Source organism: Podarcis raffonei, chromosome 1, assembly GCF_027172205.1.
Source record: "Podarcis raffonei isolate rPodRaf1 chromosome 1, rPodRaf1.pri, whole genome shotgun sequence".
NCBI classification, from domain to species: domain Eukaryota; kingdom Metazoa; phylum Chordata; class Lepidosauria; order Squamata; family Lacertidae; genus Podarcis; species Podarcis raffonei.
The window spans coordinates 97,422,864-97,436,212 of NC_070602.1; the positions used below are offsets into that span (position 1 = coordinate 97,422,864).

Below are 13,349 nucleotides of genomic sequence, written 5' to 3' on the forward strand. Positions count from 1 at the left end.
CCCTTCTGGAATCGTTAGCATCTGTGGAGTGGAACAGTTCATCTGTTACCTGGGATAGTTGCTGGAATGATATAGAAGTGCAGTGTATGGCAGCAAGACCAAGGACTCTTCCTCACAACTTGCCCCATATTCTGCCCTAGGAAATTGTCCTATTCTATAAAGTTTCTTTGTTCTCCCTTGATAAACAGTTTACTGTGGGCAGAAGAAAGGAGAATGAATTGTCTTTTGGGGGCTTTGTTTTGGGAATCAGACAAAACAGGAATTGTTGCCTCAGGTTGCTTAGGCGACACTCTTATTTATTTTTTTAAAATAATATTTTATTAAGTTTAACAATAGAAAAGTAGAACAATAAAAACACAGAGAAAATATAAAACACAGCAATACAAACTTTCACAATACATAAAATACAAACATTTAACAAGGGGGGAAAAAAGAACAATCAACACACAAAACATAAAATAAGAAAAACACAAATCACTCTTTTCTAATTATTCATCTTCAATTAACTTATTTTCCTGACTTCCTCACGCCTCCCTTTTTTATATCCCTTTTTAACAATTAGTTCAGCAAATTCGTATCCTACTACTTTGTCCTTATATATTTTACCTCCCAAATTTATAATTTATAATTTTTATCTCTTATTACTAGAACCCCTTCATTTTATTTCAATGTCATCAGCATTCATACATTTTACAATACTTCTGTAAATAAATTTTAAATTTCCTCCAATCTTCTTCCACCAACTCTTCTCCCTGGTCTCGGATTCTGCCAGTCATCTCAGCCATTTCCATATAGTCAATTACTTGCATCTGCCATTCTTTCAAGGTGGGTAATTCTTGTGTCTTCCAATACTTTGCAATAAGTATTCTTGCTGCTGCTGTAGCGTACATAAAGAAAGTTCTATCCTTCTTTAACACCAATTGGCCAACTATGCCCAGGAGAAAGGCCTCTGGTTTCTTCACAAAAGTGTATCTAAATACCTTTTTTATTTCATTATAAATCGTCTCCCAGAAAGCCTTAATCCTCGGGCACGCCCACCAAAGGTGAAAAAATGTACCTTCAATTTCTTTACATTTCCAACATTTATTATCGGGCAAATGGTATATTTTTGCAAGCTTGACTGGGGTCATGCTTAGGTGACACTCTTAAAGCCTGACATCAAACAGCTTGAAGTCCAACATTTCTTTACAATGAAGTCATTTGGATTATATCATTACATTCATATAACCTGGTGCAACAAACTCTGCACCAGGCAATAAGGAATACAGCCTTTGCGCTGCTGGTGTGAGCCAACATGGCTTGTAGTAGCGCACTAGATTTGAAGCCACTATTATGAAACACAGCACTGTGATATCACTCAAAGTTGTCACGTAGAATGAAATGGTTGAGTAGGGAAGAGCAGTATAGTCAACTCACTTGACATGCTGTCATGGGAAAGCTTGTTGTGTGTTAGCATGCACAATGTGATGGATAGTTGAAAACTGCCTGGCCTATCAGTGGTATTGAAATATACAGCATGGGAGAGTGTTGCTGTAGCCATATCAATGCAAGGTATGATTCTCTCACATCTTTGAATATAATGAAGTATCCTTGTGGTATTGATTTTATAGAAATTGTGATATCCATGTGATACTAATTTTATAGGAATTGTGACCATGAAACAACTGAACAAAAATACCATGGCTTATTTGTTCCCTCAATACCATTAAAAAATTATTACTTTTTATTATTAGAACAAAAAGCCTTTTCTTTTTTTTTAACTTAACTTTTTTCTTAGGGGCTTACTTAAAGCTTTAGGCATTAAAGCAGTGGTGGATAATATCAAGGAGTAGAAGCCTTTTTGAATCAATAACCTTTTGGAACACAAGGCCTCAATTATCTGCTGCTAACTGTCCATCACTTTCAAAGGCATCCATTATGGCCGTGTAAGTATACTCCAGTAATGCAGCTGAAGTCATTTTGAGTGACTGTCTCTCAGGCCTGCCAGTGAAGTGCAAATCAGGCAAGGAAGTGTTTGCTGTCTTCACTCTGCCTTTAAACCATTTGTGGCAGGGGGCTTGAGAGAAATGTTGGTCCCTAGAGAAAACTAAAGCTCATTGGTTTTTACTTGCCCAGAAATAATATGTAGCCCACTCACAGGTCCTTATAATATCAGTGGAAATAGTTGGTCCTGGTGAGTATTACCGGTAACTGCTTTCAATTTTAACTTATGGCCATTTGTCCAGCCTAATTTTAATTTTAATTTATTTGAATTAATTTTGGGATGCATTTTAATCAATTGTTTGTTTGTTTTCATGTATATTGTGTTTTTATATGATGTTAGCTGCTCTGAGCCCAGCTCCAGCAGGGGAGGGTGGGATACAAATAAAAATTATTATTATTATTATTATTATTATTATTATTATTATTATTACTCACCAGTGACAGCTTCAAATCAGAATAATTCAGTTCCCAGTTAGGAGTATTCCATAATCTAAAAAAAGCAAACTTTGATTAAAGGAAATAACATATTTAACTTGCAAGCTATTTCTGTATCTGATCTGATCCAACAAAACATTTTGTTATGTTTTTAATATATGTTCCATCAACACGTTCAAAGTGGCGTACATGATTTTATCCTACTCCCAGTTTTATTTTCACAATCCTGTGAGGTAAGCTAGACTGAGGGATAGGGCCTGTTCCAAGGTCACCTAGGGAACTTTGGCACTGAGTAAGGATTTGGACCTGAGTCTCCACAGTCCTCATGAAATAGTCTAACCATTACAATCAGAGACATATTTAGGGCAACACAACTGGTTCAGTTGCACTGGGCGTGCAACCCAGAGGGTGCCACAACTATTATATAGATTGAAAGGCAGGGAAAGGGGCATTGATTTTTGGAATGTTGGCATTGCATAGGGTGCTGCTGAAATTTGAGACCTTGAGACCTGCCACTGCTACAGTGCACTGTCTCTTCAAGTGACCAGGCAGGGAGCAGGGAATTACGTCTGCCTCAGAGTTGATGGCTTCTCATGTTTCTGTAGTGGTAAAGTGATTGTAAGAACCAGATGTTAAAAGGTGGTGCTAATTTCTTCCTGCAGTTCATTAAACTTTGCATTGGGAACAAACAGCTGTTGTAACATTCTCCAGCATCAAATTGCAATTGTACCATACTGCAGATAACCCTGGAGGTGACATTTCCATCTACTAATACAAGCAGCAGCAGTAACAGTGGCATGTATTTTTTAAACTGGAGGCATGTTAATACTGCGAAAGCTTTCAGTGGCCCCACTATACCAGCATTTTAAGACAACTCCAGCAAAAGGGTTGTGAGCTTTAGTTAATAGCCATTGAATATCTTCATGCCCATCAGTTTTCTCTCGTATCTTTTTTACTCAGTTATTACTTGCCATTAGGACATCTTGCGCCAAATTGTAAGATGTATGGAAAGAAATCTCTTCCTTTCATATATTTCAAAGTTGCTCCCTGTTGTTTTTATTGAATGCCCCGTAGTTCTAGTAATGATGTCAAATAGTAAGAAACACTTACTGGTTTCTATCCAAACTTGTCGTGTTTTAATTTACTTCTTACCATCTCACTTTACCAGTCAATCGATCAGTCAGTCCCCTTTTCTCTCACTAGCCTTTTTAAATGCAGACTCAGTCCTGTAAAAAGGCTGCCTGATGGAGTATACTTATTTTCCCCTTTCCCCTTTTTTCCATCTATCTGTCTGTCTGTGAGTGTTAGTGTTCCTTTGATAAATTATCAGAAGTCTTCTGGAGATTGTAAAGTCCTCTTAGATATACTGTGCTGAATTTTTCGTTCCCCACATTTGTCAACATTTTTCTGTTAGCTATAGCTGCTGAAGGTTGTGACTGTAAGCCAGTTTGTTTCTTTTCATCTGGCCGCATTCTGTTTTTTTGCTTGGTTTTTCTAAAGCTGGCACTCCTACTAACCTTGTGTGTGACTTTAGAAGGAAATATGAAATTCTTCCAGCACAAGGCCCTTTGAATTGCAGGAATCATTCTCTTCAAACCGATCTCTGCAACTGGTTTGGTATTCAGATAGTGATGCATTCAGAACTCCAGAATATTTTGAAAAATACTCTGTTTGTGTCAATGACACTCTACATATTTCTCTCTGCATGCTCATTTTTAATGTCCTTTCATTCTATGAGATTGTTATAATATCAATAAGAGCCAGCTACTGCAACTCTGCTAATGAAAGGGTTTAATGCAGATTTACTGCACATTTTAATACTAGTGTATTCTCCATACCTATAGCACTATAAATCAGTCAAGACTTGGTTAGCTCTGTCTTAAAAAGGGAAATTCTCCAATACTTTCCTCTTTGTAGCTCAGACTTGGAAAACCAGTGCAAATAAAACAGCAAAATCATAGAAATTTCTGTGTCATCAATTTGAAGGCAAAGTTGCCTCAGTGTCCTTCTTGCACCTTGAACAGATATTGGCAAATGTTTTCAGTGAAGGCCAAATCATTCATTTCTATGGGAGCTGTAGGAATGACCTTCTGCCTTCTGAAAATTGCAAATGATTTTCGAAGGAGGAGTGGACATCCAAAGCTTATAGTTGGCTTATTCTTTTCTAGCAAAGCATGCATACATAGATTTGCTCAAACTTGAGGGTTGCTTTCTTCAGCACTATTCAGATATTCAATTATATTCAGAATGTAGGCCAATGAATGCAATGTACTCAACACTACGAAAATCCACGGGATATTTTTATTCAGTTCAATTTGTGGGAGCAATGAATGCAAAGTGTGAAAAATGCCTACTATTTCAATAGCTAGAAGTTACAATAAAGCTTGTTTAAAGATTTGCTCAGCATTTCAGAATACCAAATACATAAAATCCATTCGATTCTACCATAAAAAGTTTTATAGCAAAATCTCTGAAATCTACATTTGATGAGAACGAATTGTAATTAAACTTTAGAGCTTACAGATGCTATATTCCAAGTCTGATACGCATGTTGAGAAAGAGACAGCTATGCAAATAAAACCCTGGGCCACAAACACTAACTTGCTCACTGAAATTCCTAATCCCTTTCAATGATCCAACATTCTGTACTATTCAAAGCACACCCAGGAATTCAAAAGAGTAGCACCTTCCTACTTTTCTGCAGTGTCTGGTGGGGCAAAATGTTCTAAGATTAACATGTTCGGTTTGAGAGGATGGCTGCTAAGGGGTGAAAGATTAATGAAAGTCCGTTTCCGTGCTTATCTTTCTTTGTCATTCATTTGGTATAATCATTCCATTATGAGGTTCATCATGGGTTTCCTACTACTTAGGTGTATTTTTTCAAGTGCGACTTTAAGACAGCAGGTGTTTGCTGGTCCAGTCACTACTTTTTCTTTTAATTTCTTTTAATTTCTTTTGAGTGTAATAACAGCTCACATCTATGGTCAGGTTGCAGGACTGTGAAAATTTATATAGAACTAAAGGAAAGCTTTTGTATTCTTATAATGTAAACTAATACTGGATTTCAGAGAGAAGCATGAAAGATATAAATACAGAGGGCTGGATCCAACAAAGCCATTCCATGAGCAGAATGACTTCTGCCCACACAGTGGGATTTCCTTTCCCTCTCCTCCCTCTGTGCGTCCATTATTTTTTTTTTGGAGGGAGGGGGTTACTAGTGGTACATGGTGTGAGGAAAGAGAACTGCAGTTCCATTGTGAGAGTGGAAATTGTTCCACTAATGTAGTGACATTGTTGAATACAGCCCAAGGATACAACTACCTAGATTTTTTAGAAGTGGCATTCCTTCTTACAATCAGTATTATATATGGGGAAATGTTAGTTTACTACAGGAGCTGATCTGGTAGCTTCTTTCTACATACAAGAAATAGGTGGGGTTGCTGTCCTCTGTTCAGAACACACAGATGTGTAGTACATAATTTTTAGACCATATAAAAGAGAAAAGGCATGCATATATGGGTCTAGTACTCCCAGAGATAATGAGTACCTTCATTTATAACATTTAATCTTCTAGAGAGGATATCCCTCTTCACTGACAAGGGTAACCTTTATGTCGACTGCTGGATGCACTGCCAGTTAAGAGAGAATTTAAGAGACAAAGCAATCACAATTTAACTATTAGCATTTTAGGAGTCATTATTAAAATATTGATTTAAGGTTCTGCTGGGTCTGTGCAGACTGATTAAAGTATTGTCTTGACATGGCGGGGGGGGGGCAGAATCCCCAATGTTTTCAAGTTGTTATTTTGCTTCACTGATATAACTTTCATCCAAATAAATCTATTCCAGCTTTTTATTTATTTATTTAATAAAAAAATTGTGTGTGTATATATAAACATGCGTTTAACTTTATTCCCTTTTCTTCTCATTTTGCAATTCCAATCCACTTCAGAGGCAATGAAAACAACACAGATAGCCGTTAAAGTGTGGATTAATCAGTAATCTTCGTAATGATGCAGCCAGCTTGTTGAAGATGTAATAGAATCTCAGTCCAATTATTGCATCATTCCACAGCTTTATAGGACAAAATATCAGCCTAACATGAAATCATAGAGCTTAACTAGATCGCTGGAGCTGAATTGTAATGTGTGAGAAAAGAACCAGCCATTAATATGGGACAGCGTTCTCAGGAGGAATCTTGCCATCTTAAGATCTAGCCTCATTTTTTTAAAGTATTTAATCAAAACATATCAGCTTACATTTTTTAAAAAAAACCCTAAATTTCATTGCCTAAAATCAATTCATTCAGGGTGAAATTTGAGTAACCAAAATGACACACTTTAGCTGGGTTCATGATCATATGGAGCACACTTATACCTGGAAATCATTTTGAATTCCAGCAGTCCCTTCCAAATCCCCAATTCTGTACAATTTTTGGGTCAAAGTGAACTGGGTCAAATATCACTGCAACCTCTGTGAGAGTGCACTGTAAAGTGTCAGCAATAACAGCCTGTGGAAATAAGGGGGGAAATTATTCTTAATATACCTCTCGTACTACTTTGCCATAGAACTGGCTAACAAACTGGTGGACAAGAAGCTATTATTAATAGGGCAGCTGAGGAAAACTGTTGTGTAATGTAGCTTGCAAGTTTAGTTGCTGCAGGCAGATCCACAGCATTCTATGCACATAAATAAATGTTGTTTTATATATATATATATATATATATATATATATATATATATATATGGAGTTAATAGTGCCAATAGGCCATGCTCGTGTTTCTGTGTCCTTTGAGCACATGGAGACTTTGAGACTCCTTCCTTGTTGCAAATAATTTAAATGCCAAGATCCTTCTGCTGTGTTTGTGCAGTTCAGAAAAGACAATCTGTTATGGGAAGCAGTGCTCTATAGAAACACCAGTGTCCCCCAAAAGTTCTGTCGTTGGGGTCATGGGACAGAATACATCAGAATGTGTATTAATCATTTCATCACTACATTAAGCTATGCATTCTTTGTTCAAGGGGCCTATGTACTTTCAGTTCTGAAAAACAAACAAGCATCTTTTTAAATAACCTGTATACAGATTTAAAAAATGTTATTGACTTCATTAGTTCAGTGCTTTTGAGATCTTGGTTGGAAGGAACACACTATAGATACTTGCTTCTTAACTTTTTCTATGCCTCTGCAGCACTCACTGTTTTCTTTTGTGCATTTATTTTGTCCAGTTGTTACATGTGTCTTGGAAAGCAACCATTCAGTAGATGTCAGTGAGTGCTTGAAGTGGGCAGAACCTATGCCATCCCTTGTTCAGGACTGCCTCATTCCTTGCAAAGATGACTGCACATTCACCCCTTGGTCTAAATTTTCCGCATGTGCTTCAGACTGTGAATCAACGCGAAGTAGAAGACGAACCCTCACAGGTAGTATCAATATTTTATACTTTTATACTTTATCCTTTAGTCCTTTTGTTTCGAAATGACTTTGGTGTAGACTTTGAAAATTTGTCAGATACAGTTAGGGCATTGTTCATAGAAGGTGCTTTACATTTATGTTGAAATAGCACAATACAGTTATAATTATTGAAATTCGTGCTCCACCACTGTGCCACTGCAGGAGTTTGGCCAGGAGAGACATAGAAGTGGCCACTGAGTATCTCAACCACCACAGTTTCAAAGTCAACACAGGAAGGGGCTCGCTTAAACTAATACAATCAAAGCAGTGGTTTTGGTTACAAAACGACAGCAAAGTACAAAACTTGGCTGTCACTGACAGACCAAATGGGATTCTAGTCGTCATCATTTTTTTATAATGGTAGCCCATCAACAAGGTTTCATAGTAGCCAGACTATGACTGGCTACTAGTCGTGTGGCCAAATGGATGAGTGGCAGCATCACTCCAAATACCAGTTGCTGGAAAACACAAGAAAAGTGTGTGCTGTTGCCCTCACATCTTAGTTGTAGGAAACAGTGAACAAGCCCTAGGTTTGATCCAGCCACACTCTTATTACATTCTTATGTCCCATCAGTCCACAGGTAGCCCCAACTTTTATTGCTTTTTTTCATGCACAAACCCTTCAGCTAGCCTAACTGGTCACAACCAGTCACCGTTCTCTGTGTCCATCCATAGGCAACACCTCTTGCCTGAACTATTCCTCTGTTGTCAGACTACATGAATCATTTGGGGATATGAAGGATTGTCTGGAAAGTGACATACCTGGCACAGCACTAAAACATATTTGTCTCTCAGAGAAAACAGCCTAGAGGCCGCTTAGCAAAGATCCGCTGGACAGCACTTCACAAACGGATTGTCAGTGGAGAACAGCACTTCTGTGTTGCTGTGATGCACTCTTTTTTTGACAGCTAGTGTAGCATTGAGCTGTTGTCGTTGAAATGTGCTCTCTGTTGAGAACTAGGGTATTAGAGTGATTATAAGGCTAATCAATGGAACAGGAAATCTGTTTATATCTAACTGCACCCCGACACAGGAAGTGCTCAGTTCAAATACCATGACAGCTATGAACTCACTAATGGCCAGACTAAACATAAACTTTAATGTGCAGCATGTAGCTCTCTCTCTCTCTCCCTTCCTACTTTTATTCATTACAGGTGTAAGAGGGCATCCTTACAAAAAAATTCAGTGTGTCAGAAGGGGGGGGGGCTATTTCTTTGTTCAGAAAGAAAATCTGCCCTGCCCCATTTCTAGGAAGAAATATTCCCATTAGTTCCAATGACAAGTTCCCCCCTCCCTCCTATGTGTTCTAGTTGTGCAGGAGAGGATTATTTTAGTTCCAGTTGAATTTGGGAGGGAAGAGATAAGCCTTCCCTTCCTACACTCTGCCCTGTTGCATGGCTTTAATTAAGAAAGCAAAGACCTAAGAGACATGCAAAGTGGATTTGGCAGAGAGAGATTGTAACTCCTACCATTTCCCCAGCCTCCCAATTTTGATGTGAGGATCAACATCATCCTTTAGGTGTGCCTCCTGGGGACATAGGGGATTCATGACATCCTTCCCCTGATGTCCCTGTTCCAAGGCCATGTTGAGTGTGAGGGTCTGAAGTGGGCTTCTGAGTGCATTCAGATGACCACACCTAGAAAACTCAGCATGCTGAGCATACTTGCAAGTTGATTTTTAATGCTACAAAATTTAAAAATACACTAAGAGAACGTCGGATGTTAGACGATTTAATTTAGGAGTTCACCTCGGTAGAGGACTAAAATGGCGCAGGCTACAAAGTCGCAAGGTGGAGGAAGGAATGTATCTCTTTGCCTGACTGAGTGAATACCAAGTTGGAAATACGACCCAAAGAAATTAAAGAAATATTCGGAAAAAGAACTTTTTCTAACTTTCCCTAACTTTGGGAACTTATCGACGTTTCTGGGACTTATTTTACGACTGTTTATTTGAACTTTAATCTGAAGAACACTAGGACCCCTTGAACTCTGGAATTTACTACGGAGGATTTATGTCCTGCTCATAAACCTCTGGCTTCTTTTCTCCTCCCACTCTCTCTCTTTCCTCCCATGTTCCCCTTATGTTATTTATGATATTTATGATATTTACATGGGAATGAAAATTGAACGAGATTGCGACCTGAGAACTTTAATACTTTATCACTCTATTTAGAAGTCTGATCTCATTGATTTAAGAAGAATCTGCAATGAGAAGAGCCAAAAGACTCAGGTGTCTTGACACAGAAACTGACGCAGAGCCCTCTGGTTTCAAACAGAGTAATCTAGATAAGTATCTGCTACTTCAAAAACAGCACATATCTCCTCCCAAAAACTCTCTCAACTCTTTACATGGAAAGACAGTTGAAGAGATATCCCTAGGAATAAACGAGGACAAGGCTACTACTCCCATAACCGAGGCACAAGTACTAATTGATAGAAAGGTGGAGCTGCTGGAGGAATGCTGCCTACTGACTGCTCAAACAGTTCAAAAAATCTTTGAACAATTACAAAACATCTTCAAGAAGCTGGATAACCCAGATGAAAGGAGGCAACTCACTCCCTTTTTGCCATCCTTAACAAGCCCTGGAGATAAACAGAACAAATACAAATTTATACCTCTAAACCAACCAAAAATCAGAGGAAGCCCCCCTCACTCAGTCAACTTGATACTGAGGCCATGTGAGATTGTTCTCCACATTTTTCCATACAGAGGGCCCCTACCTTACTGGGAGTCATCCTTCTGGGCCAGACATCATCTAAATCTGCTCCTAGGCCTTGAGGGGGGAAGGATTGACTTAAAAGCAGTCAAGAGGCTCACTAACGATGGATATTCCAAAAAAGTACTACTAAGATTTGGTAGTCATAGAATCCCAACCAAAATCTTAAGGGAAAAGGCTCATTTAGCCCAGAAAGGAATTATTCCACGTCGACACTTTGAAGATATATCGCTCAGACCATTGATTGCATCTAAAAGACAGAACAAGTTGAACAAGGCCATTCCAACAGAAGCCGATATCTGCCCTACTCCCGTGGAAGAACCCAGTAGATGGGAGAAACCGCTGCCAGCTACCCGAGAAATCACGCAAGAAAAATCTAAGCTCCCAAATCATGCGATTGTAGCATCAATTAACAGCCTCGCCCTTGACACAACAGACTGGACAGTCCCAGAAGAAGAAGATCTGCTGAATAACTTTACCAACTTACCAGATAAAGAACAAACAAGCATACTCAGTAAACTGACGAAACTACAGGCCAGATTGACCGAAATTCACCAACAAGGCCAACAAAATGCAGTAGAAACAATACACAATCAAACCTCATACCTACCAGCCCTCTCCCCAAAATGCATAGTCAAAAAGAGAGCTACTAATGGAACTTTCAAATGTATAGATGCAGAGCTTCAAATCCAGCCTCCTTTAAAATATGAAATGACAAGGAAAAACTCCAGCAACGAGACCACAAATTCCTGGCTGAGATATCAAATACTAGCTCCAAACGAAATAGGTACCCCTTATTTAAGTACTACAAAGGATTCTAACATTGCCGAACAAAAGATGACCTCCAACAGACCTGACACACTGAGCTCAACACCAAATGAAACCAAAGAAATGGAAGTAGAGACCGAAAACAATCCTACTGTCCATAATAGCCCACCAACCACAGAAATCTCTCAGGAACAAGGAACAGCTAAGGAAGAAAATCAAGAAAGGGAGGAAATTCTAATTTCCCGCACTTTAAAAAAGAATCTAAAAGATCCACCATTATGTTCCCCACCGAAAGTAGCGACAAATGGCTGTATCGGCACAAGACAAAATCCCTCGCTGGACTCAATAACAGAATTAGAATGACTAAATGCTGTCAACCAGCCACCAACTCAAAAACGGATCCTACGCTTGCTGTCCTGGAATATTGCAGGGTGGGGAAACAAAGACGGAGACCCAGACCTAATGAACTTCTTTAAAGATCTTGAATTAATACTTCTACAAGAAACATGGTCAACTAGAGATATTAAAATCAATGGATTCTCCTCCTATACGAAACCCGCATTGAAAATAAACACGAAGGGCCGGCCGAAAGCAGGGTTCTGTTGTATGATCAAAGACAACTTAGGGTTTGAAATCAAGCAGTTAGAAAAATGCTTGCCACTTGCACAAGCCCTACTTTTAACCCAAAAAGACGATACTTTGCTACTTGTAAATGTCTATATCCCCCCATCCAAAAACAACAGCAACAGTGAAAATTGGTCACAACTAACCTTTTATATAGAAAATTTGACCGATAAATACCCAAATGCCTCATTGATAATAGCAGGTGATTTTAATGCCAGAGTGGGAACCAACAATGAACAACTATGTAGCAAACTAAATTGGAATACTGATAATGATATCGCACATGCCTTGAAAATAGGACGATTCTCCAGAGATAGGGTTGTAAACAACGAAGGCTTACGCCTACTTGAATTATGTAACAACTTTAATTTGCAGATTGTGAACGGTTCAACAAAAGGCGATAGAAGCGGGGAGTTTACATACTTCTCCCCCCGAGGATGCAGTGTCATCGACTATATTCTTGTCCCTTATAATATTATAAATTCGATCATGGACCTCAAAATTGGAACGCGTACTGAAAGCGACCATCAGCCATTATTGTTGTCTATTAACTTAAAGGATGAAACCAAGATAACCAAGCACAATATTATAGAACCCTCTCAATACAAACAAATGACCCAATTAAAATGGTCCCAGGAAATGAGTGCAGTAGTGGGGCAAAAACTTACAGCCAACCTGAGAAAACAAGTATTATCCAACTTAAAGACCACTAATTCCTACAGCGATATTCCGAAAATTTATAATGAGATCTTCCAAATGTTCGTAGAACTTAGTACTCCACCTAAAGTTTGGGTACTTAAACATAGCGCTAGCCCTTGGTTTGACGATGAATGTTTCCAGCTAAAAAGAAAACTGCGCCAAACATTTAAAAATAATCGCACTAAACTAGAGCCCTCTTATCTTGATGAAAAAAGAAAATATCATTACATTCTGGCCGAAAAGAAACAGAAATATGCAACCCAAAAATGGCTACAATTACTCGACTCAATTCAGAGTAAAAATAACAAAGCGTTCTGGAACCTAGTGTACGGAGGATTGAAACCCGAAAATCAACTAACTCTACCACCAATTGCAGAATCCAAATGGTCCCAATATTTTACATCGGTATTTAACAATCTACACAGTGAACTTAAAGGAAATGAAACCACTAAAAATAAAATCAATAAACTCCAGGAGTGGCCAAGGGTAGAAGAAGAGGAAATTAGAGAGATAGTTAAAAATTTCAAATCGGGGAAATCTCCTGGGCCAGACGGTCTACCAATAGAATTATTTAAGACCTATATAGATTGGTGGGCAGAACCCTTAGCTCAATTGTTTACTCTCATAGATAAATATGGGATCATACCTGAGATATGGTTAAGATCAATAATT

General features: G+C 38.5%; 1 protein-coding gene across 4 annotated transcripts in view; it reads left to right on the forward strand.

Moving 5' to 3' along the window:
- The window catches only part of THSD7B (thrombospondin type 1 domain containing 7B), a 367,181-nt gene that overhangs the window by 251,827 nt on the left and 102,005 nt on the right, over positions 1–13,349 (forward strand). For all 4 annotated transcript variants that reach the window (XM_053405725.1, XM_053405703.1, XM_053405718.1 and 1 more), the window contains one exon: positions 7,644–7,838. In XM_053405725.1, coding sequence (XP_053261700.1) covers positions 7,644–7,838 — 195 coding nt within the window. The remainder of the gene's footprint in view (positions 1–7,643; positions 7,839–13,349) is intronic.